The 26,064-nt window shown below is 42.3% G+C and overlaps 1 protein-coding gene across 4 annotated transcripts in view; it reads right to left on the bottom strand.

Annotated features, from left to right (window-relative positions):
- The window catches only part of LOC117605448 (telomerase-binding protein EST1A), an 83,574-nt gene that overhangs the window by 15,545 nt on the left and 41,965 nt on the right, over positions 1-26,064 (bottom strand). For all 4 annotated transcript variants that reach the window (XM_076687981.1, XM_076687982.1, XM_034326811.2 and 1 more), the window contains 6 exons: positions 20,944-21,125; positions 19,705-19,778; positions 14,169-14,281; positions 10,667-10,770; positions 10,275-10,448; positions 9,801-10,004 (listed from right to left, as the gene is read on the bottom strand). In XM_076687981.1, the coding sequence (XP_076544096.1) occupies positions 9,801-10,004; positions 10,275-10,448; positions 10,667-10,770; positions 14,169-14,281; positions 19,705-19,778; positions 20,944-21,125 (851 nt within the window). The remainder of the gene's footprint in view (positions 1-9,800; positions 10,005-10,274; positions 10,449-10,666; positions 10,771-14,168; positions 14,282-19,704; positions 19,779-20,943; positions 21,126-26,064) is intronic.

Below are 26,064 nucleotides of genomic sequence, written 5' to 3'. Positions count from 1 at the left end.
ATTAAACAATTATTTGAATTAAAAAGATTGTCAGTATCAAACGAATGGATCAGTGCATAAAAAAGGGAACCACCGAAGAAGAAAGAAAAAGAGTAAGAAAGGGAGGAAAAAGTACCTGTCGTAAGTCCCTTTCGATTTTATTGCCAACTCCAGCCCGCTTGGAATTAGCGAGCAAAGTTACACGAGCGATATATTAAGGGTAATCGCATTCATAAATGCAACAGTTGCGGCTACAACGATTCGACCGTGTGTAATGGCGCTCACAAATCAGATCTCGGGCCCAACCACCCCTCGATCACCCCCCCTAACCATAAAGTACGCCCACGCGAAGATCGGGCCGACGACAAATAGCGGAACACCTGGAGGGGCCAGGTGATGGCCGACGCCACCTTCGCGAGGACCTGTTACATGCCGAACAAGTATCCCGTCGTGTCAAAGTGTAATCCAACGGCCCGTACGTTTACAAGCGGTGTCACGAATCGCCCACGATCTTGATTTATACACTTCACCCCATTTCGTTATGAAACATGTCGACGGTAATGATCTTGATCGGATTAGTTAGAAAATCAATAAAGTTGTGCGAACATCAGAAAATAGAACATAAGAAAATATTGCAAGGATTTACGTAGGATTTCTTTGGTATCCAAGAACGAACACTTCTGTCGATACAAATCAATGGAAATAAAATGTCCATAGCCATAGACCTTGAAAGCTTGAAGAAAGGTAACGTTAGACAAGATCGACTTAACCGTTCAACTTGGCCGGGAGTCGACCACTTCAACCCCAATTCAGCCCCATAAAAGAAACCCTCGCTCGTCCATTCGAATTCCAGGCTCTGTTTGTAAGAGGAGGCGCCGCAACACCTTCGGAACAACGGGGTCGTCGATCGATCGAACAAAAGCCTAGCGCAGAGAGGATGAGGAAGATGGAGAGAGGAAAAAGGCCTGGATAACGGAGCGAAGACACGGTTGACGTTTCCGTGGCAGGAAGAAGAGGGCTGAACGAGAGAGCTCAGGGTCCCAGGGAAAGCTTGGAAATTAATGGAGGTTCATTGAGGTAGTCCCCGCAAAGAGCGACTAGTTCTGCGTACCCTCGACACGGATCCATTCTTCCTGTACAACCCGAAGACACTCAGTCTACGACCGTTCTGAGAGTGCTTCGGTGCAACGACGCAAACATTGACATTGTCACGAGCCTTACCACTCTTCCTTCCTCTTCGTTCCGTCTCTATTCCACGCTTTACCACCCTCTTCCCTTCACCTTTTCGAATCGCGACGGCAAGCATCCCACCGCACCGGTCTCGAGTGACTTCCCCGACTTCTCGAACAACACACCACGAAAAACGAGTGTTTGCACAGTCGATGACTGAACTAATAGAAACCCAGCTACGCCACGCGGAACCCTCGCCACCAAAGAGGAATTCCAGGTGTCGACCGAGTGGAGCTGACGGGTTTTCACCACAGAAAAGCGCATTCCAATGAATCTTCTCTTCTTTTTTTTTTTGTCTTGCTGGGATGATCGATCGGATCGAAGAAGAAAAGTTTCTTTAGATTCTAAACAGAAGTTACGATGCGGATAAACGCGAATTCAAAGGGGGATGATGATATAGGATGCGGATGTGTAAAGAAATGTTGGAACCCGAGGTGAATATTTATGTAACCTTGTGTTAGAGGGTGAATTCAAGAGGGCGTGATGTGTCCATCTTCGAAAGGGAGGGTATATCGAGCCCGAAGAGAAATTTTCATCGAATTGAAAAGAAAATCACGTCTATGCCAGTCCCTTCGCAACGCGTCGGGAAAAAGTAAATCATCGCCTATGTACACAAGTGAGTGGCCAGATGGCGAGACGGGTGAAGGGTTCTTCAGAAATGTGTGGGTCTGGGGAAAAATCCGAAGAGAAGAAAAGGAGTCTTCGAACGCGTCAAAACCAAGCAGCTCCTGCTCTGAAGGAAGCTTGCTTCTAACTTGAAAAGGGGATGCTTTTTAGAGCGACACGAGGGAGAGAAAAAAAATCCTGCAATCTGATTGCAGCTTGAAAAAGATTCGAGTAATACGTGACAAATTTCCAATTCTGTATTATCTAACCCTAACCCCTCGACAATATCCCCCTCGTAATATACAATTCTCAATCATCCATGGTCTACAAATTCTCTAAACCCCATAAGCGAAAATATCACGTCAAGACCTATTCCAATTTACGTGTGCTCCATCCTGAAAAGTCATGAATCAAGCTACGATCGTTTCAGGCTGCTCCAGCGAGCGGAACGAGGCCCATGGGAAACCTAGCGTCTCTTAATATCGCGGAAATTAAAGATTTCTTCTATCAGGGTAGACTAACATGGCCATTAGAGGAGGCAGCATCGGTGAACAATGAGTACAATGTCCTTCTGGACACCGACGAACCCTTACAGGGGTGACAGGACAGAAACGTTATCTCTAGGCCGCAGATGATACGAGGGTGAACATACGCCAACCTCCCATGGGATCGTCCACCTAATATTTCCACCATAAATGTTTCAATATGATGGTCTCCGATGGTATACTCTACGAGGTTTCGCGAGGGTGACGAGTCAGCTTGAATAAGCCGCCTAGTTATGGGATCCCGTGATGAGATTTTTCAAGGGGGTTGGTACGCGTATGTGGCTTCTGATGGAAAAATGGACGAACAGAGGAGTCGTCGACGGGGAATTGGATATCGGATGAAATTAAATGATGGATTACGTGATTCTTTACGAAGAGTACCGAGTTAATTTGAGAATTGACAAAAACGAATGGTTTATCTCTTTCTTCGATCTCTCCCAGTGTTCAACCCCCGTTGAAAATCAAACGCAATAGAGAGTGATAACAGGGGCTAGAGGAAACAGGACGTCTCTAATTGCATATATTTGTCGCGTATTTATATGACCATTCTATTCAAATGCAGCGGATGCAGTTTGCGGATGCAAAAGGCTGGTCCTAGGTGTTACGGGCCTCGTTTAAAACGGCTCGCGCCCTACGGAGCGGCATTCAACGCTGGCAACAATTGCGATACCGTGGTTCAGCACGAGATACCACGTTGAAACGCGTTGAAATAATGGGAAAATCGTATACAATGGACGCTTTTCTTCCTCCCAACCGAACGAGAGCTTAGTTTATTGTTTCCACCAGCCGAGGTTTACTCCAGAATACGTTGTTTCATTTTTTAACAAAGCTCCTCGCGGCCTGTATTCGCGCCGTCCTTTTATTCACGCTTATTTAACTGTTGATACTGCGTGATGCTGGTTTGAAAACCGAGAGAATTTCTGGCATTTAAACGTTTTCTATGGGAACGATATCACTTCATTTACACTTCATACGAAGCTTAAATCTTCCCTCGAACCAAATATCTTAATTTAACTTCCTCTCGATCGTTTCCTCCCACATGGTCCCAGTGACGTGCGATGAAAAGGCAGGCCACGTTCCCTTGTCGGCAGGAATCGATGGTGATCAGTGAGGATCGCGCGACAATTACAGCGTGTCCCAACTTTATCCCGAGGAGCATGCTGACGAGGGTGATCCTCGTTATTATTGGCGATGGCGGGCCTACGATCGCCGGTAGCCATTCGCTGTCGGCGAGTAAATATTCGATACTCTTGGACGATGGATAATTTATCGCGCGTTCGACGTTTCCGCGCGATCGTTTAGGCAGGCCCGGCCTACGCTCGGAATACAAATGGCACGGTGCGATTCCTATGCAGGATGCACGCGCGAGTGCAGCTCGTTGCAGCTTTTGGCCCGGCCAAACGAGATCGTTAATAAATGATACGTCCCGCTGCGATTTATGCGAACGATGATTGCCGTTGACGATGAAACGTGGATGTGGATATAATTTGCTTGTATGAGCATCGTGGATTTTTAATTTTATCTTGAAAATCTCGAAAGTCTCGATAATATGAAAAACGTCGAGAAGGTTTTAAGTGAAACGATGGTTCGTTTGAAATTTCTTTGGATAAAGATGGATAGATCCTTGAGGTTTCAGACAAGATACTCGCGGAACACTGCTAACAGAAGATAATTAGCTTAGCGTAATTAGCTACTCGACTTCATTTTTTGCTACCACCAAAGGTCTCATCTTATTCCCTTGACCCTTTGTACAACGGATCATAATTTTATACGAATATTATAAATTCTATTCAAGTTATAATATCACGGAAAACAGCTACGAAAGTTTCATCAGCGAAATGAACAGCTGTCCGAGATCTTATTTACATAAAGCAACTACCCTTGAAGCAAGACTTCAACGAGACTATAGCTTAGCTACGAGACATTGTGTTTAATTAAACGTCCAGCGTTAATTAAAGCAGGGCTCCATTATTTCCTGAAAAGGGCCAACTCGATACAATAGACAGAATAAAATAGGAAATCCTGCGAGGGAAAACTGTTAAAATTCTGCTGAAGGTACAATAGATGGAAATAATGAAGAGTAATTATAAATTCAAATGTTATGTAAAATATTTCCCTTCGACAATTCTGATTGAAATAAATTTAAAAGAAACAATAGTGGAATAGCAAACTAGCTCGAACAGATTCCATCATAGAAGAACGGCTCTAATAGATAAGCAAACAATCTGATCGCTAGAAAAGTGAACGACACTCTTTATTCTAACCATTATTCCCAATTATCGTAGTTAGTTCGTTGACCTTAAACCTCGGTAAAGGACTCGCTTTGGCAAGAGTTCAGCGAGAAGCAACGAGACGTCGAGGTCCGGTTCGCTCGCGATTTCGAGCGGAATAAGTTAGCACCAAGCTGAGAATGAACGGCCACTTTCATTTACCAGTAGACACCTTCTCTGACAAAAGCAAAAGCTGAGATTTACTCGGCTCATAAAACGATTTATCGCTTTATTTAATAAATCAGCCTGTATTTACCGTCCGTAGAAGAACTACTCTATCAGCTGGTAGCGAGAATAGAAAATGGTACAGGTGTCGGGTAATAATCAGGTAAGTTCAAGATTCTCCCCGGCTTCGTTAAGAATAAACACCAGGTGAACATGAAACATTCGTTGGTAGAGCATGATCTGTTTGGTGTTTCCTGTACAAGAATATTTAGAGTTGTTTTCCTCAGGTGCGTTGAAATATCGAACGGGTTTTCTCGTCGCGGTTGAACGACGAAGGCGAGCGGGCCGCGATCCACGGGTCGACATAAAAAGGAACGAAACGAATTCCACGGCAATCGCAATCGCAAGGGCCGAGTTAACGGTAATACACGATGATACGAAGGACGTAGCCACGAGAAAGCAATTTACTCTCCCATCCCTGTGCCCTGTTTTTTTATTTTTTTTATTTTTTTTTTTATTCATCGCTTCGTGGCGGCCTAGGATTATTTGCCACAGTGGTCAGTCACGTTCGTATCGTTGGTTTGTATTCTTTATTCCTCTCGGTTCGTTTTCAGCCGCATAAATTCTGAATTCGATTGTTGCGTTGAACAGGAAGCGTTCTCTTTTATTGTTTATATCACTCTATGCTGCATGTTTTTATTTCTGGCAAGAGGAAATTGGAAAATTCTTACTTTTTTTGTTCACGCTGTTATTAGAGATTGAAGTGCCTTTTTTTTTTTTTTAAAGCAATAGAGAAGATGGTTCAACTTATTATGCCATAGAGGATTGTTTTGTTATATAACCTTTTTAGTTTTCGAATGGTGTAATATTTTCATGGTAAAATTAACCTTCTTCGTAGGTTTGCAACAACATCGAAAATACAGCTGGGTAATTCCATGGAAATTGGATGGTATTTTGCAAGGTTCCCGCGGGAGCGATACTCTCGTCCGAATTAACGGTTTCGTTCATCGCTCATTTTATTTCGCATCCTAAACGAAACGCCAGCGTATTTTTAATTCTCGCGGGCCGCATTACATGGAACCACTTTTTGCCGGCTTCTCTTTCGGGCAATCAAATTTGCATTTTCGAGCGGATCCTCGTTCTCACGCCTCGACTCGCTGCATCTCGATTCACCGTGACGAGTGTGTACATACACTTCCTCGCGAAAGTTTCGAACATGTTACTTGATGTCAAGAGAAATAACCCAGTAGCTATTTATATATCCCAAATTACAAAATTTAATTATATCGTTTTTAATTTTGACTATAATCAAAATCTGCATATAAATCTTTTTATATAATTAAGAACTATATAGATGCTGCGCAAAGAAATTATGCAAAATATAAATCTTTTTATATCATTAAGGACTATGTAGATCCTGCACAAAGAAATTAGGCAAAACTGTATCGCGCAACACGCCAGACCGGAACGAATTCTAAAAGCAGTCATGCCATTATGACTAATTAATCCTTCACCTACAATACCCCTCATTCCAATACAATCATCGCCGGCGTTTTTTTTTTTTTTTTTATCCACCGGATCCGTGATGCTTGGTCGATGAACCTTGGATCCGTGATCTAGAACGTAGCCGGGAGGTGTCTACAAAGACCTTTGCCGTTCCGGAAATATTTCAAACGATATTTCGTGAGGAAACGTGACGATCAACATCCAATGGATGGGTGGCTAATTACGCGAACCGTTAACAAAGAACTCGCTGTGCTTAAGAAAACAAATGATTGAGTACCTTCAAAAGAGTACTGTTTCGAATTTAAATAATGAATCTCGAGGTTCATCCCCCTCGAATAACCACCGAAATACAAAAACTTTCAGGGACCATAATCAACGTATTACCAAAATACTTTCGCAACCCCGTATTATCGCATTAAACAAGATCATGGAAAAAAGTTTCACCATCAGGTTCTCCCTTAAAAAACCCGTCCACCGACCTCCTTAATCTGAGGAACCATTAAACCTTTGCGATAACAAACAACAAATTCAGGTGTCCAGCTACCAAACTACATCGTCATCATCATTCCTTTACGAAAACCTGCAAGGTTCGCTACAATCATCCTGCCTGTCCCACAAGACGATCAATAAATCATGCGTTTCCACTTAACAATCCACCATCCCTTTCTTCTTCTTCTTCTTGATCGCGCGAAACGCGCTATAACTGTACAAAAAAAAAAAAGGCGACGCATACGAGACGATTAATTAGTGCGTCCTCTTTAGCTAAGCGAAAACGGTACCTGTCTCGCGAATTTCTCAGCTCGTTACACTCGCGATCTGACCCCGTCTTACCGCGAATCCACGGTCGTGGGGTCACCGGGACTCGAATTAAAAGCGAATTAAGCAGATAACGCGGGGACTGGTTCCGGACAAGCCGTCTCGGCTAATGCGAAACAGGTACACGCTCGTATTTCGAGTTGATTGAACGATACACAGGCAGAAGATTTTCGGCGCAACCCTTTTTTCGGACGAGTGATGTAATTGGAGTGCGCAAGGGGAGAACAAGTTTTTGTTACTTGGAAGAAGATTGCAACGAATTTGCAGTACGAACATTTTGTTCGGTCATTGCTTTCGGTTGCAGGATAACCGAGGCATGGTTTAAAAATAACCCCGGGCTAAAACTCGTCCTGGAGTATAATATAAATCATTAAGCCATTGGAACAGCGTAACGAGTCCTGTTCGTGGTCTGTACTTACGTGCAAATGGGAAAACAACGGGTCAGCCTCGTTTATGACTCGTAGCAAAGTTAATAGTTTTTTGGAATATCTATGATCAGAATGATTTAACCGGATGTTCTATTAACACCTTTGCTCTCACCTTTCCCCAACCAAAAATCAAATTCAATGTCTAAATTCCTGTTTCAAGTTACGAGAAATTTAACAATTTTCGTGAGAAATATTTTTTGGTATTTTCAATAATACGTATATTCAATATTCTACTCCAGTTTCTTAAACTCCATCAAAATTCCCGTCCAATATCTGCGAGGGAAGCTTTGAAAAGTTACAGTCGAAATTCCCTTCGCCCTCGCGTACAATTCGCATTATCTTCCTTCGCTCGAAGGACCTTTTTTCTCTCCCTCACGGAGAGAAAATAAATTCCCCTGTATCTGCTGAACTTTTGCCAGCCACTCTTATCGACGCGAGGTTTCGTTGGGAACACAGGGATATCATCGGTATATAAAGTTACCCTGCTGAACGAGGGTCTTGCTGACAAGCACGACACGTCGAAATAAAGGACACCTTTTGATATCATGCCGTTACTAAAACACCTCGGTAGTCCTTACGATCGTCTTCTTATTCTCTTCAATTTCAAAAATTTTTCATACCAGTTATCATTTATCTCCAAGTGGTAATTATAATCCACAGACGATTACATATTATTTGTAAAGTAAATTGCATGATGCGACAAACTAACGGTTTGAAATTCTGGCGCAAAGAAGAATGGCACACTTATGATTCGTTCCGTTGCAGCACCGCGGCATTTTCTCTGCCATTGCGAGAAATTAAATAAATTTAAAGACATCCGTTTCCAGCGCGGCTAATTGAAAGTATAATCGAGCCAGTCTTTATTCGTGCCATGATAACTGTTGATCCGGCAAGATTCGTGATAGGATAACACAGTGGGAAACGAAATTTGCTCGTGACCCGTGCTAATATTCCCCTTATCTTTACGTGTAACGCAGAAGTCGCGTGTCCCCAATTAACGAAATGAACAACCTGTTCACGCGAATCTGGAACAATTTCCTCGGTCAAGAGGAACCTGTTCCCAACCGTGTTCAATTATGTCACGCGTCTATGTATTCGTGTACACGGAATTTATTAATTAATTTATCATCAATTATCTTCTTTAGATCGGAAATAAAATTAAAATTTCAAATCGGGTACCAGCTATTTTTCACGTAAAACGACTACAAACTTTAAACTTCCTTTTCCTTTTGCCTCTCAATTTCAGAGAAAAATATCTTCTGACCAGTGAAAGAAGGGCCACAGAGTAGGCAGAAAACCCGGCCCCGAGAAAGGGTTCGATAATAAATATGCAAAAACGAGGAGCGCCGATGTCGTAAATAAAAACGGCAGGCCGCGTGCTGCGATCTCTTGCACGGTGCAATAAGTTGAAAAAAAAAAAAAAAAAAAAGGGAATCGAACAGGCAAACGAAGAAGGGTCGAAAGTAGCAACGTGTCCTGGTAATCTCTTGATTTAGTTCGACTTAGGGGACGCGAAACGTGTTTCACCGACCGCTTTGTCGGCCCTTACGATGAAGATACGAGGCGAAAAGAGGAACCCCGAGGAAACGAGCAGCGCGTATCTCGAACGAAGAATCGAGTCTCGCGATGATATCGACCTGACGGCTCTATTTATAGAAGCCTCGTACGGGCCAAGTTAAATTTGGAACCGTTTCACGGTTGGCCAGGTAAGATCCTTTCAAAAGGTAAGGGTTAAAAAAGAAACGCCAGGGTTTAGGAGATGGTACGTTAAATGACTCGTAATTTGATTGTTCGGACGTTTCGAGTAAAAACTTCACGGGGGGTAAAAATATAAATACTAGCAGTGAGAGACATTGATGGCGGACCATGAGGTGGCTGTAAATTATTAAAAGGTTCTATTTCGATTCTGGAACGAAGATAGCTGGATCAATAGTGAGCCAAAATTAAATCGTGCACTCGAATTAATATAATGAAAATTTCGATCGAATCGGTGCGGGTCAGGAAGGAAGGAAGTTCCCACGAGAAAGTTTATTCTTCCCCACGCTAACTGGAAAATTGACTAGGAACGAATTGAAAATCAATGATCCCTCTGTTCCTATCCCGTTACTTTATGTTGAAAAAAAAAAAAAAAATATCAATATAACGACGTAGCAAGTGGTGATCAATCGGCTGGTATCGATCGAGCTGATCGATAGATCATCTATCTAGGTGTTTAACGAGCAAGCATGCAGAGCCTCAAGGTGTTAGGTACTCACCTGTACTCGTTGCCGATGACGATCCTGTTTCCGTTGCCGCCTCTCCAGCTCCTCTTTCCTCTCGATCAGCGACCTTATCTCAACTGCAGCCACAGGCGCGGTATTATCGTCAGGTACGTCTGTGCACGAGGGTAATCTCCTCAGGGTAGATGCTGGTTCATCTTCACCCTCGCTGTAACTCTCTACCAGAAGCTCCGAGTCGCTCTGAAAGTGAATTAAGCGAGCTCGCTTGAATCCATTATACTTACGGCGCTGGTGTGAAATGTCAGGCACCCTGGATTCAATTTTCTAAAAAGCGTTCACCCATTTTCTTACGCTTTCGTCCTACTTTGTACTAGATAACTACATATCCCTTTTTCATTTTTCTTTTTATTAAGCTCATAAGAGAAGCTTTTGAGTGTAACTTACCAGTTAGGTGAACGCGAATGAATAAGTTACAATTTTATTACTTCGCTTCCAGAGTGAATTAGTTACCTGTTCAGGGGGTGAACTCGGGGTACTGGTGCTGGATGCTTCGACCACAGAAACGTATTCACTGACACCGGTCTCGCTTTTCTGCAACTTCAGCACCGGGGTTTCGAGGCCACACAGAAACACTTGGCCAAAGAACAGAATCTTGTTTATCCTGAGGCATACTTGAGCAACTTCCTGGAACACAACACGAGCATGGACTCGGCGTGGACAAGCCGGGGAGCAAATGAAACACGAGTTTCATTGGAAAAGTTTTTATGATTAAAATGAAATGATAAATAACAGGCATATGTAGCAGTGAAAACAAATAAATTAAAGTATTAAAATAACAAAAGTGTTTTAGAATTTGAAAAAGAAAAATTCATTGATACGCTATAACTAAGTTAATTTCTTACCATATCTTCGTTCTTTTCTATGTAGCACGGATCCTGAGGATTCGACATGAGAGGCGTGAATCCTGCCAGGGTCACATCCTCCGGCAACTTAACCAACTCGAGCTCTGAAACAAACATCGAACAACTCTTAAGCAAATTGCAAATTTACCATTTACGCAAATCAACTGAAATACTAATCGACGCTCGTTAGGAATAAGCGTTCGGTGTTTAAGAAAGAAAAACAAAACCTTCGGTTACGCGGTTGCGGAAATCCTTCGAACATGCGGAAGAAGTAACCGCGTACGAAGTTCGCGATGAAGATACCGCTTCTCAAACTTTGCCGTGTACACGATAGAAGCATCAACGTGTACCTTATCTAAACACTTCTTGGATTTTTACAATCAGACAACAAACCAGTCGCTCTTTTTAACGAAGTCGAAGTGCTTACACGGAAAATTATTTCCCAACGAAAACACTTTATTTTAATTTCCGACGTGGCACCGTTAATTATGGCGTGTAATGAAATTGATAGATAGCAGAGTCTGGTGATTAAAGGGTTAAAAACACGAGAAGGCTGGCACGTAGAGAGAAACAAACACGATCCTTCATGAAATCGTTTCGCGTATCGAGGCGAATGGAGCGGAATCACGCGTACATCTCGAGCGGATCGCTAGCGCCAGGAATGATAGCTAGCTCGCGTGATCCCGTACGCCACGACATCGATTTGGAATTCGTATTAAACATCGTGCACGCGAAATAGAGAGCACGATTAGGTTTCTATATTTCTTTCCCGTGGCTGGAACGAACCCAGGCTTAATCTACCTCGCGCCAAGTCCTCAGGATGATCGATTGCACCGCGCGCCACGCTGATCCTCCTCATGTTCCACGCCAGTTCCAAGCCGGCCTGACCCTGAACTTCGTGTAATATTCGCGATAAATGCGGCCTGACCGTGTAAAGCGACTCGAGAAGGTGCACTCCGGAGAATATTAATGACGACTGCATCATTAAATTGCAGATACACTTTTTCTTTTTTAATTTAAAAAAAAAAAAAAATGAAAGAAAGAATACCAAGGTTCCTTTAAAAATTATCAATCAAATTTCTCAAATTCTTCTTCGCGCCAAGGGTGTTAAATTGACTTGGAAAAAAAAGAAATTGCAAATGGAATTTCGTCCCTAATGGGTTAACGAAATCATCCTTCAAAACGTTCCAATATCATCGATCATTTTCTGAGAGCAACGCAGCCGAAAAAAGGGCTGGCTAAATAAGAAGAAAAGGATGTTGGAAAGAAGAAACACGTCCGACGAACTTCACAATAACGTTCATACTCAGGGACCATAAGCACGTTCGGCAAACGGGTTGGCCCGCCCAGAGCATCGTTTTTCTCTTTGTACCTTTTGTCAAATTTATCCATTGTGCCTCGGGTGTAACGCGCGGCTAAATCGACGAGAAAAGGACGGATGAGAGGTGAAGGAAGAGATAGGAAAGGGTAGGAGAACGCAAGAAGAAACCGTCCAAGCCAACAAATTGGCATTACGGCACACGTTACTGGATGTACCGTTACTGTCTCAGTTCCTTTTTCGAATCGTATCGCTGGCTGCGTTCTCGCGTGTGCACGCTGCTCAGCCTTTCGATGTTTCGTCAATTTTTTCCCCCGTGTCTTTGCCTTTTTTACTAGGGACCTGTCTCTTGAATACACCACTGATCGAGTTACTTTTTTACATTCTTCAAATGGACTGTTGCGTAAGGTGTTTTTGAGAAAAAGGGAATTGACTTTTTCAGGAAGATGGGGTGGAGCAGTGCTGTTATTAGTAAAATCATAACAGAAACACTAATGGCGTAATTTAGGATTTTTTGGGGGGGGAGGTGAAGCAGGTCTTTTAGAAATTTTGGAATTTACGATTTAACTTGATTTTAAGTTTAATAGCCTAGCACTGAATCTACCTTAACGGATCCGGACGGCTGGGGAAAGAACGTTCCAGTTTCGTGGTACGTCCTTGGTCGTGTTATACTTACTTTTCAGACAGGTTTACACACGATAACAGTACATAATTCATAGATTGTATCCTGTGCCAACTTATCGACGGTACAACACGGACCGTTGTTAATTCATTAAGTCACGAGCGTTCTCGTTTCGTCCATGGACGAAAAAGAAAAAAAGGCTGTTTTGTACAGCCACGAACGATGTTTTGTCGTCCATCAAAGTGTTTTTCTATTCGCTAACGGTCGAATACGATTATCTAACCCCGTTCAATGTCTACGTATTCTTCTTTTGTTTCACCATTTTTTGTCCATAGATCGTGAACCGATCGAACGTGTAGGCGTAATGGTTTTACAGTTAGAATCTTTTTTACCTTACGTACACCTTTTCTAAGAAAGATATCACTTATGCTCCTGAATGTAAGACATTAATACTAAAGTTACTATTTCTATTCACTCCACTAATTATTCATATGACAAGTCATTATGACATTTCTAAAAGATTAAAAAAAAAGAAATTTAAGAAGACTGTAAGTAGAATTAATATTACATTAATTTTGTAAGACTGGGACTATAATTGTTCTTTTTAAGTCAATTCTAAAAATTGGCCAAAAAGTACCATTACCAGAATATATCAAAAACACGGAAAAGAATGGCAAAAAAAAAAAGATGGAGGTTTGAGAGGCACACAGTAGCAGAACGCGGCGTGGCCCCCATGGTTACGGTGAAACACCATTGGCTGGCAAGTCGTAAACGGCCACGAGAGAGTGTATATGGCACTGCAGTGGTCACATCGAACGGATTCACCGTTACGTAACCGGCGGCTATCCACGGGTCAACAGACGGCCAGAGGCCTCGTAGCCGTTCGAGGAACTTCAGTTTTTCGATTAAACGACTGGTCCATCCTTCGAGTGGCCACGGGATTCGAGTTATCATGGAGGATCGTCGCGACACTGCTTGGAATTACCTTGCTAATCGTTTAATGGTAAAATGGTTAGAGTAACGCTCCTGCCAATGGATTAGAATGGTTAGGGGGACTCTGCGAACGTTCACGAATGAACAACGATAGACAACAATTTAATAACACTTAAACAGGTTCCCTGTTTAACAGGGGTTGATTGCGATCCAATAGTAAGAACAATTTTTAAGGAAAGGGTAAAATTTAGAAATTGTGGCTCTCTCCGTGGTCCGCCATCGGAGGGTGAGGCAAAGACATTTCTAGATAGCGAAGAGTGTTTGAATTACTAATCGATTCGTTCATCAATGGATCCTCATTGTAATCGTATAAAAGGGTTTTGCGCGCTGTCGCTCGTGGTTGACTGAATATGTGTATTAATGATGATCGATCGTAGCGATCCCTGTCTGAACAGTAAGATCGAAGATGTTTCCTGTTGGAAACCTTAGAAGTGATAATAAGACTAGCGAAAATTTGCAATATTATTTTGACAAAATTCCCTCTGCACTTGAATGATACCTCATAGATCCCTGCTATATCTTAATTATCACTAATTTAATTACGGACCAATTTCAAATTATTAACTCACCATCCTCTCGACCCTCTGCATCCTTCGGCTGAATCAGTATCGTCCTGGAGTAATTCAATTTTTCCAGCAAGTTCACCATCGTAGCTAATCTGCTCCAGGCGTCTCCAGCCGGGCTGCAACAAAACCACACTTATTGAGAAAAGAATAAAAAAGGGTAGTCGAATCAAATTTCCCTTGTCAGAGGTGTCGAGCTATCCGGCTGAGATCGCGTAACTGGAAACCGGAAGGATCCAACCGCGAACGGTTCTTCCCTCTCGCAATAAATATTCCCCCGGTGATTCAGTAAGCTGCCAGATCCACGGATGAACGAATTACGTGCTTCCTACCGTTCGAAGATGAATGAATAACTGATCTGTGCATAGTAAGCACCGGTAGAACGAATGATGTCATACGCGATAGTGATGGAAAGTCGTCTGAAGTTCAAAGAGATCACTTTAGATAAGAAACGCGTAATTGCTAATTATAACAAAACTGTCGCTACGTATGGCGCACCCTCAGAGTCCTATTATAATTCAATTAAAGATATCGGACGAAGAAAAATTAGGATAACTAGGTCGATCTGGTACGCGAACGAATAGCAGATCAAAGGTTCGCGGTTCTCGCGTCCGTCGAACCGTGGATACCGGTGACATCGTTAAATATACGAGGTGTCGGTGAGAGGCTCGCACGCATCCATTGGCCACACTTCCGTGTTACTGTAAATCCAAAGTCGTCCGTTTAATTATTTTCAGCCGGGATGAATGGCAGCGCGCGGGGGATCATTTTCCAAGCAATCGATCATTCGATGGTATCGCTCGCAGCCCCCGGAGGCGGCGAATAAAGAAGCTTAGAGGCGCTAGCACGAGCGTAGAAGATAGCGAAGAGGAGACGCACGCCTCGCGAGTTGCCGATTAATCGATCGCGCGTCATGAAAGGTCATTCGTTAATTGCGCTTAGCCGCACGCTGAGGTACACGCGTTTCCGTTCCAACGAACCGCGAACCTCTTTATCGTTAAATTATCGGACGCTTATTGAAAATTAACGCGATCCGAAAAAGAGGAAAAACGCAAGTACGATACTTGAATCGTGTGAAAATCGAAAGATTCAATTATGGAGCTTGAGGTCGTTGCGATCAATGAATCGGTTCTAATTGAATAATTATTCATCGAAGCAGTTAATCGTATTAGCAATGCTCTCCTCCGTCAGATTTTAATCCAAAAAGCAAACTAAAGCCGTGAAACTGTAACACTTGAATTCAATAATAGACACCGTAGAGTAGCCGCATAGAAGCGACGAGTAAGATGAAAAGAGTGAAAACAGTGACAGTGATTGATCTGGCAATTACACGGTCACAGGTACTCGCGATGGGAAGAACAAAGTTGCTATCCTCGGTGAATGGAGGTAGAAAAAAGAGGAAAATTCATAGTGGGGATCGACTAAGTCATGATTCGACGGCAGATTAATTGCGATCCGTGTTCTATAAATAACCATACCGGGTGAATCGGTTCTGTTCGCGTTGAACAGGCTCGTGGAACTGCGTCCTTGCCAAGGAAACGTTTCGCTCGGATAATTGTTAATCGCTAACGAGCAACAACAATAATTAACTTATCCAGCCGGTGGATAGGGACCGTTGGTTGGTTAGGTTGGTTGCGCAAAGAGCCTGGCGAGATCGCGAGCATTCTAGCAGTTACGGGACCAAAGGAGCCTTGAAACTCGTTTAATGGACGATAGATTGCATCAGTCGAGTCGAGCACGACCGTTTTTCAATTTATTTTTATTCTTTTTTTTTTTCTTTCTCCTCCCTTTCGTCTTTTTGTTACGTCTCGTTAGAAAGATCCTGGCCATCGATATATTCAGTCGGTCCAACCACGATCGCCAATGAAAATCCTTGTCTGCGATCGTGGTCGAATATTCGACGAAAAAGAACAAAGGCTTCTTTGTTACGGCGCGATAAAAACTGATATACATTGAATGCATAATTAATTAGCAACGTGTTTGATTTAAAGAAGATGACTATTTCTATGATCGATCAATTAAAATGATTAACCTGTTAGAACAAGCCAACCACCGCCCATTCAACAAGAATGCACCTTCAGGGGATTCAGGATCTTTAGAATTCCAAGCGTTCTTTACGCACGGTCTAGCAATTTATAAACTCATTAGGCGATGAACGTCGCTAAAATTCCTTCGTGTCCCCCGACGAAATTCTGCAGGAAATTTCTAACCATAAAACACATTCTAACTCGTAAAATTATTCTCCAAAAATGATTGAGATTTTCTGTATTTTCTCGGCTTTCTATTTTCATTCGTCAAGTGATTTTCTTCTAACGAGTCGATCCTCCTCGATGATTTTGTTGGGACGGCTCCTTTGTCAATCATCGAGGAGTAGGTAAGAAGATAATTACAGGTTGATCGGCCTTTTCTCGAACCCATCGACGTCCAGCGTGCTTTTATTTCGGCCAGTCACTCCCACGCTCGACGTTCCGAGAACGAAACAGGTTCGCGAGCCGGTGACTTCAACGAGCGGATAAACGCTTCGCAATTTGCTCCGTTCTTTTCCCCCCATGAAACAGCGATTAACCATCGATTCGCTACTTATATATGTAAAAGAACTACCATAAACGAAGGCTAATACGTGGTTTCTTCCAAAAATAATGAATGGACTACAGATGTTTATGCAAATATAAAAATAATTTAAAATTTTAGTCAAATTTAAAAGTCCAGAAGAAATTGAGAGTTTCGTGTACACGTGGCTAATTATGATTAATTTCAATAATCTTTGACACGTGTGCGCAGTAAAAAGATTTTTTCTTTGACAATGAAAATTCTGCGATCGGTGAATTTACTTGGACCACGTAATTGTATCCTTGAAGACACGTATTAGCTTTTAGCGAGATGAGGACGACCATAATTCCTTAATTGCTCCATGAGTAAGTCGCTTTGCAAGGACTCTGTACGAGTTTGAATTTTGAAATAGAAAGTGACCACGATGACGGGTAACACTTTTGGAAATGTAATTGCTGCAGAATTATCGGTTAAACGAACGTAATAACACATAATAAAAGAACTGCCTAATTCGACGAATTGCTTTGTTATAAAAAATTGTTGAAAATTAAAGACCTTGCGTTGTACGTGCAAACAGCACATTTTTGACATTTTCTTTTCGAGTCGTTTGTATTTACTAAATCAACTTTGTAATTCAGCCTGTTTCTCCTAAATTATTTTTTCTTCCTCGAAATTAACTGGTTCGAAAAATTAACATTTGTCATGCGGCTAACATCTGCATGCACTAGACTAGAATAACCAGACGTACTTAAGAAATGTAGAGCAAATGAGAAACGAAAATAAATCTGAATAAACGGGATAATTATTCTAACAGTAAATGAATCATTTTTTTTTTCCTCAATCTTCAGTGTGAATGCGAAAGAATTTCTCAGTATTAAAAATTCAATTAATGCAATAAAATGATATCTGATCCTCTAGAAATACAGATCCTCTACAAATTGCATACCTGAATACAAGTCTATCATTCATAAATCGCCATAAAATTATCATTAATTACCCCATAGCAAACAGCAACGAGAGTCAAACGTTCCGCACAGGAGTTCCACGGATATCGTTCGAGCTACCAAAACGATTAGTTAATTTTCAACGAAATTCAACGTTTCGAGCCACGATAAATCACGAACACGCGTCGCGATGCTGTACGTCGCGTCGTCGTAGTCGTCGTTGATGTCTTTAACATGGGTCAAACTTTCCCAGCCCGAGAAACTGATGCTCGTGTGGAGAATTAATAGTCCAACAGAACAGTCATAATTCAAGACACCTAAAGTGTCAACCTGAATTAATAGTCTCACGACGTAGCCGTGGAACCGAACGTGCCACAAACGTCTCCTCCTCTCTCAGTCTCCTCTGCGGAGGATTAATCCGTTTGACAAAAGCAACGCGAGGAAAGATGCAAGAAGTTGCAGGCAAGTTCTTGTTCGTCGAATTAGAAGCGTTGCCGGGGCGATAATTGCGCGCGTAGGAACTCGTAAGGAACTCGCAAGCAGCTCGTCGTAAGAATCAGCGAGCCTCTGCGTGACTGTAGATCGAGTTTTGATACGATACAGCGGTTGACCGTGACCCGCGTCACACTTAAACTCTCCCCATCTACCTTTTCTCCTAGCACCTGGCGAAATTCTGCTTGATACCGAACTCATCATGCGATGTTCGATCGAAAACAGCGAGACTTGTAAACGGAACAAGCTTCTGTTTGCTTGCTCTACCACGCACATACCCCCTTTTGGGAGCAGACGGCTAATTGTTTAAAAGATATTAACAATTACAGTTAGTTACTCCTTACATTCTGAAGTATGACAAACTCACACATACAACTCGCAATCTAGAGATCCACGGTTCAATTCTTGGTTCCCAACATTTTCTTTTTTGTTAATGATAATTTGTCTCTTTTTGAATAACTATTACATAAAAATTATCATAAAAAAAAAAAAAAAAAAAAAAAAAAAATGTTGGGTACCAAGGATTCGAACCGAGGACCTTTAGATTACGAGTCATGGATCCACTCCGTGGTTAAACACATGACTCGCAATCTAAAGGTCCTCGGTTCAAATCCTTGGTTCCCAATTTCTTTTTTTTTCTTTTTTTTTTTCTAATGATAATTTGTCTCTTTTTGAATAATTAAAATTCAGAAGAATTTGGGCTTGCGTATACTAACGCGATGTATGATTTAGAATTTGAATTTAATTTTAAACTTATTATCCTTGCTTTCTATATTTTTTTTAAATAATTGTTTTTTTAATTTAAATACCTAATTTTAGTGAATAACCCATTTCCCGAAAAGGAAACAGGAATAAATTTTAATTATAGCACAACTGATTTATTTTAAATGAATTGCATTTCGACCTGCTAATTGCTAGAATATTAAATAGACATTAACAGATTTTCATATTCATGGTCGTATCAATTGCATCGCGTAAAAGCAACTTCTTGCTATGAATAATTTGTGGCCGTGGCGTAATCTGCTGGCGAGTGTATGCATCGCGTTTAGTTACCGACTGTAGCCGAACAGCCAGGATCCAGGATCCAGGATTCAAACCGCAGACCACAGACCACAGGATCAGGGAGTTTGAGATATCGCGCATTCTTTGCGTCCGTAGGAAACTCTTGATCCTAATATACACGACCGCCGGAGCGGGAAAATTTATTTCTCTTAGTGACGTTTAGCGGTTTGCTTCCTAGCTACCGCGTTAACTACTAACTTTTTAATTAGCCGCAACACGTCGAAGAGAAATGTGCTTTAACGAGCAGAACTGCTTGAACAATCATGCTATCGAGAAACTTTCGCTATTACTCGAAATGTTCACACAAGTTGGAGAATTGTCGCCATTTAGAAGGAAATTAATCGATTCAACACCAGAAGGATCGAGGGTTCTGATTGCGAGTTAAATTTTGGAAAAAGAGATAAAAACTCGAGGGAAGAACGGTTAGATCCTCATCCGGTTATCCGAATAATATTACCATGAAAAATGATAAAATAAAACTGCAAAGAACTTACCCAACTCTGTAATCCGTGCATGATGGTGGTGGATTCCAAACAGTGCTATGACAGAGCATCCAATCGCACCAAATCTAAAAAGAAGAAGAGAAAAATTTGAATAATGAAAGATGACTATAGCAGAAAATCTATTTATATCGTTTCTATTTATAGCACGTCCCGAAGACGTTTCATTTTGTCCACCAGGTTCATCCATCCTGAGAAAGTGAATCGTACGCCAGCAGCGTTGTGTCGCGTCCACTTTATCGTTAATATTAATGGTCTCCCGTGAGACAAGGGCGAAACTCTTGCCATTATTCCTGCGTTTCGATACCGATCGATCATGTTTCCCGCGATTTTTTCCTCAAAGGTGAACACTTATATTCGCTCAATTTTAATTTTCTATAGGAACTAGCAAACTCTGCTAATACCTTCTCAAACTTTCACTAATTACTTAGGGATATCTAGCAGCAAATTATAATAATCACGAATTAAAAGCTACCGATCGCAACGGAAAATAGTTTATACTAGATTTCATGTAACTAACGATTCCACGGTCAAGAAAGTCTTGTGCGATCGTATCTCGAGTAAGAACGATACACGAGCATCCTCTGGGAGGCTGCACCAGCTGGAAAAGCAGGAAGAAACTGGTGACGTCGCGGTTCCAATGGCTTGTCATAAGGCTGACCTTTATCGATGGAGCGTGCGTGCATAGCTTACGTGCGATAGGTGCATTAATCGTGAACCACGGGTTGCATAATAAGTCGGAACACGAACGAACCAGGTCCATGGAGGCTGACAACGGCCACCGGCGGGTCTTGCGTGGGTGCGAACCTCGTGTCGCTTCATAAATTCTTCGATGCTTATGCTTCGCCAGGATTACGGCGATGACAAGAGGACGAGCAACGATTGGGTTGGGTTTAACGAAAAATTGTTACAAAAGAAACATAATCCCTCAAGGATTAAAGAAAAATAAAGTTATACTGAATTAACCAAATGATTAATCGTCTTAGTTAATTTTCCCTAAAAATTCCTATAAATCTAATCAATTTCATACGTCACTTTGTCAATATAATTTAAATTAATTTTTGGATCGCGAAGAAGCGAACACGTGGATTTACTATAATCATTTGAGATCGTCGGATCGATTACATTCATGCAATCGGAATAAGGTGGTTTTTCTCGGTACGGTGAAAGTTTCTTGGAAAAAAGAAATCCTGATAGAAGTTCCATTAGATATGCCATAGATAACGGAAATACCTTGATAGCTGGTAAAAGGACTTGCATGTCCTCGCTAACAACCATCCTCGGTTCTTCGCTGCTGTCCAACTGAGACTTCAACAAGGACACGCCACGTTCTAAAATCAGATTGAACATCTGCAAGGATACGACCAGTGCCCTTTCTTGGACCTCGGACCGGTAGCCCTGTTCCATTTGAGAATCTGAAACATCGAATGAAAGCATCGAACCGTTAGCGACACGAATGCAATGCATCAGAAAACTCTTCTCTTAACGTTAACGCGCACTATTTAAGTCAGGATATTATCGTTCACAATTTACAATGCTAAATAACCTTACGGTTAATCTTAACTCGCAATTATCGAAATTCTAAACACAGATGAAAATAATTTTATCTGGGATCTAAAATTAAATATCTACTGAATTGTTTAAAAATTTATAGCCATCGTTAACTTTCGCGAATAGAGACAAAAATGCGGAAACGTAATTAACGAAGACTTTTTTTTCTTCGTTGCCTCTTATATCCATCGCAATCGGCATAAAGCGGACATTTTAACGTGGTATCCGTCGTACGGGGTTACGAACAAGGCTAACAGAAACCGTGCAGAAGATCGGTGTACAGGTGTACAACGATGTACAAAGAGAAAGAGGAAGCTTAACTGCTTTACGAACGCGACATCGCGCGGCACCTTTCATCTAGGATACTACGACCAGCGTTACTACCTTTTGCTACGAGCATGCTTCAACATTCACAGGAGACCTTCGCTATTGATCGAACGGTTAATGAATTTTAGGATCGTGTGTGCCTTAATGAAGAGAACGTGCAATAGCTTTTGAGTGCATCTGACATTCATTAATTTAGGATGTAAAACTGGTGCCAGAATATTCTTTTTTAACGAATATTTAACATTTTAAGATACGAAAGACCTATCTTAAAAGTAGATACTTTGAGTCTAGAAAGTACACTAAAACCCTGAAGGGTTAAACGATTCGACTAATAAGAAAACGTCTGTTGCACCTTTGGCAGGTATGTTTTAAGGTGATGAAAATACGGGGAAGATCCGAGAAAAGGGAAGGAAACGAAGAAGGAAGTCGACAGACGATACGCGTAATTTTCGTTAATGATCGTATTGGCAATTAGTTAAGGCCTTTCTATAAATCATCCCTAACTAATTGCCCTTTACACTCCCCAACTCTCGAAAAAGACCACACGGGCCGTGACTCGAGAGAACCTCGAAGTTCAACGCTAATTATTATCCCCGTACGTGATAAATTAAACTGCCAGACGCCATGGGTATCGCAGAGTGCCTTTCGTGTATCTATGGTGCAACATGGACCCCGTTATGAAGTTATGGAACATCCTTTGGCCTTAGCTCGCTCAATACTCGCTATCACAAATTATAGTACACTTAACCCTCGGACGGCGCGGCGGACCATGGAGAAAGCTCCAATTTTAATTTAATTTCGTTTAAAAATGATACATTTAACTTTACGTTAAATATCTTTGTATATTTTATCGATCATCTGCGCGTACCAGTCAACGAAAACGGATACTAAATATCCCCGTAGCACGATGTCTAATTGAATCCCCGAGCGAACGTCAATTGAACGTGAAAGCAAGCAACGCGAACGGTGCAAATGAAGCACGAGACACGAGCAATTACATCGTGGAAGCTTTGATTACCAGTTTCGTCAGCGTAGAACAGACACCGAGAAGTAGCAACAGTTTGCAGAGGACGAACAGATAATTCGATTGATGCGGGAACAAGAGGTAGGCAACAACCACGCGAATTAACTGTGAAAAGGCTTCCTTCTTTCCTAACGAACCGAACAGCGAGAACGATTCAGCGTCGAAGCGAAAACTACGCGTGATGTTTAATGAAGTTCGAGGGCGAGGTCAGGTTCGGTCTGTTTTCAGAACCGATATTAACGCGATTACCCGGGCGAAAACGGACGAGAATCGAGTTAGCCGCCGGCTGCCAGCATAATTTTATTAGCATCGATTCGTCCGACTCGGCCCGTCCAATCGTTCCCCTGTGACGATAACGAATTTTCACGAGACGTTTATTTCAACGGAGACGTGATCCTTCCCTTGTCAAATTAACAGCCAGCACAGAGAAACGATCAACTACCGCAAACGTCTAGATCGACGAATAATCGTATTTTCGTTAGAAAATTAATTGACCCTTGAACACGGCTTCTGACTGATAGACTAATATCCGAGAAGTTTATTTTTGATTAAAGACAGGGGATGTGGTATCCAAATTATGATCACACATCAGTCGTCAAAGGTTGAAAATCAAAAATTATTGACGCGATGAATGATTATCAGGATGATCGAAGGTCCTTTATGGAACGACGGCTAAATGAAAGTAACACGTGGTTCATTAAACAGACCAAGCTGTCGGCACAAGGACAGGAAGCCTTCGGGAACAGCAGCAAGGTATGACAAGCATGTCAGCCGTCACAATAACAAAAAGGGGTGCTCGTGCGTGAAGATCCGTCCAAGTCCTTGGCGAAATTCCTGGCGTTCCCGTGTTACACGAACGTAGGTGTGAACATCGCTTTTAACGTCATAGCCGCGGGCAATTTGTTGGATTAATGATTAAACGCTGAGAAATCTCACACTAACGCTGAGAATACTAATGATGGACTATAATTATTGGAGGGTAGAGTATTTGAAAATATTGGGTTTAATCGAGTCAGAAATGAACTACTAATTGCACTAGATTGCTTTCAAACTTGTACTATCATTTTGTTGTAAACCAGTCGAGCAAAGTGTCTTAAGAGAACAAGCTACATGAACAAAAAAAGAAGTAACGAGACTGTGAAAGAGGGGACATCGTCAGTCTTGGATTCAGATAGTTATCTCGTCTGTCATGGAACCGTGACACGAGAAATACAATGAAACAACTGTTAGATTGATAGACTGTAACTCGGAGACGGAACGACAGACCTCAGTCATGCGATAGTCCAAAGCGGACCTCCTAGAGCGATGACTGCGTTGATGGCCGTTCCAACGTTTGATACCCGTTGCCAACAATAATTGAACGTTGCCAACAATAATTGAATTTGATACACCGACGGACACGGTTGATGCATCCTCGTAAATACGCATAAATCTCGCAGAGATGCAATTACGTACGACGCGTGATTCGCAACAGCACGCGAGGTGGCAATGATTTACCATTTTCTTTCATTTTCTACCTCTAACATTTCTAATTGCCGGTAAATAAATTTTCATGATTTGTAAGCTACGTATATAATAAAAATTTAATTTTACTTCAATTTCCCCTGTATTAGAATCCTAGATCAAAATATCCCTAAAATAAGAGATAGATCATCGCAAATTAAATCTACCGTATTAATTTTCCTACACAGAAATTATCAGCACGAACGAATCTCCGTCGCTACTGGCTGCCTTCTACTTTAACTGCTGCGGACTCATTAAAATTTATGATTTCTATGCTCGAGACCGATCGAGAAAGTATAACGAGAGGCATCAATCTGCGGTAAAGAGGGATCCCTCGGTTACTGCCGGTTACTTGGATCGTGGCACGCAAAGAAGCTGGCATCCGAGAGGCGCCTGGCGCCAGCGAGAAGCGCCGCGGCAGCCGGAGCGCCTGGCGCTTCCACACGTTCGTCGACGTCTCGTTCGTCGTGTGAACGAACCATAAGGATAGATACACGCGCATCGTGCATACACGCGGATAATACGCGGCGGCGTCGGCGTCCTTGGCGGTGGACCATGCGTTTTTCTGCTCGATAAGCAACGAACGGTCTTACTACGCGCATAGATGGCCCGGGGTACCCATGGGCGATGGAAAAAGACAGGGAGAAAAGAGAAGAGCTAGAAGAAGCTGGTCGACGCTATGCCGTACATACACGCGAGTTAAGTTATCGTAAACTGGTTTGCCGGTTGGAATGGCGCGGGGACGATTTAATAAAATGGCGCCAGCCGGCTAGCTGGATATCCGATTACGATATCCGGGAGGGCCGATAAATTCCGCGAGGAACGGTGGGTCGTGTCGATAACCCGACGAGAAGTAACGTCCCGGATAACGCGACCACGATCCGCTACCGCTAATTGAAAACCACCCTCGAGACGTGTGAATCGATCGAAACCTATTACCTTGTTGCGTATTAATTAAACGATTTCGAAACGTAGAAAGTCGCACAGTATTTCACGATATAACCATTTTCTTCATGGTCCGTCGTCCGAGGGTTAATACAAAGTAGCCGAAGCTTTAATGTCAAACGTCTCTCGTCATGATCGGTTAACATCGAAGATCAGCTGCCTCCGGCAACAGGAAAGCATCGACTCTCGCTTTTACCTGTCCACCGATTCGAGTCACTCGCCATCGGACTTTTATATCCCGGTTGGACACGAACGGCCGCATAAGAAGTGGCGAAGAGGAACGAGCAGAAAAAGAGGAAGGTATAGAAAAAGAGGAAGGTATAGAAAAAGAGAGAAAGAGAGAGCCGCGTTTATTCGTCTGCAAATTAGTCACGAAGTCGACGGATCGGAATGGCAATGGTGGTGGTGGTGATGGTGGTGGTGATGGTGGTGGCGCTGCCGTTGGTGGTGAATAGCTTCTGCTGGCAAGCTTGAGAGCTCAACGTACGACCTTGGCGAGGCCTTGCGAGGTCGCTGACATGATTCCATCCTGTCCACGGACTCGAGAGATCGTTGGGATTAGGAGAGAAGTAGGGAGAAAGGTGAGAGAGACAGGAGACGCACGACTGTAGGTGTCACCTCTTATCATCCACCACGTCCTTTGCCCGGAGAAACAGATTTTTATCTGGCTTCTCTTGCAACCAACGACCAAATGAATTTCCCAGCCAGCTGTCACTACGCGAATACGTGATTTACGTTGATCTCGGATCGCCGGAAAGACGATCTTACCGATCTCTACCCTAACAAGCTACCTGCCAATTATCGTTCAAATGATTGAAAATAGTTACAATCAGAAAAATCCTCATCAACAGGAAAATTAAACATCTTCCACAATCAAAATTCTATACACTTTGTACAAATCCAATTATCTTCTCACCGTTGTCCAGGGAAGAAAAAGGATCTCAGAGATTGCAGCCTCTCGTGTCGCGAATAATCTCATTTTGACTTTAATTACAGAGTCGGGG

This window comes from Osmia lignaria, chromosome 3, assembly GCF_051020975.1.
Source record: "Osmia lignaria lignaria isolate PbOS001 chromosome 3, iyOsmLign1, whole genome shotgun sequence".
NCBI classification, from domain to species: Eukaryota; Metazoa; Arthropoda; class Insecta; order Hymenoptera; family Megachilidae; genus Osmia; species Osmia lignaria.
Note: the sequence above shows the minus strand (reverse complement) of the source record. Positions and strands in the feature narration are given on the sequence as shown.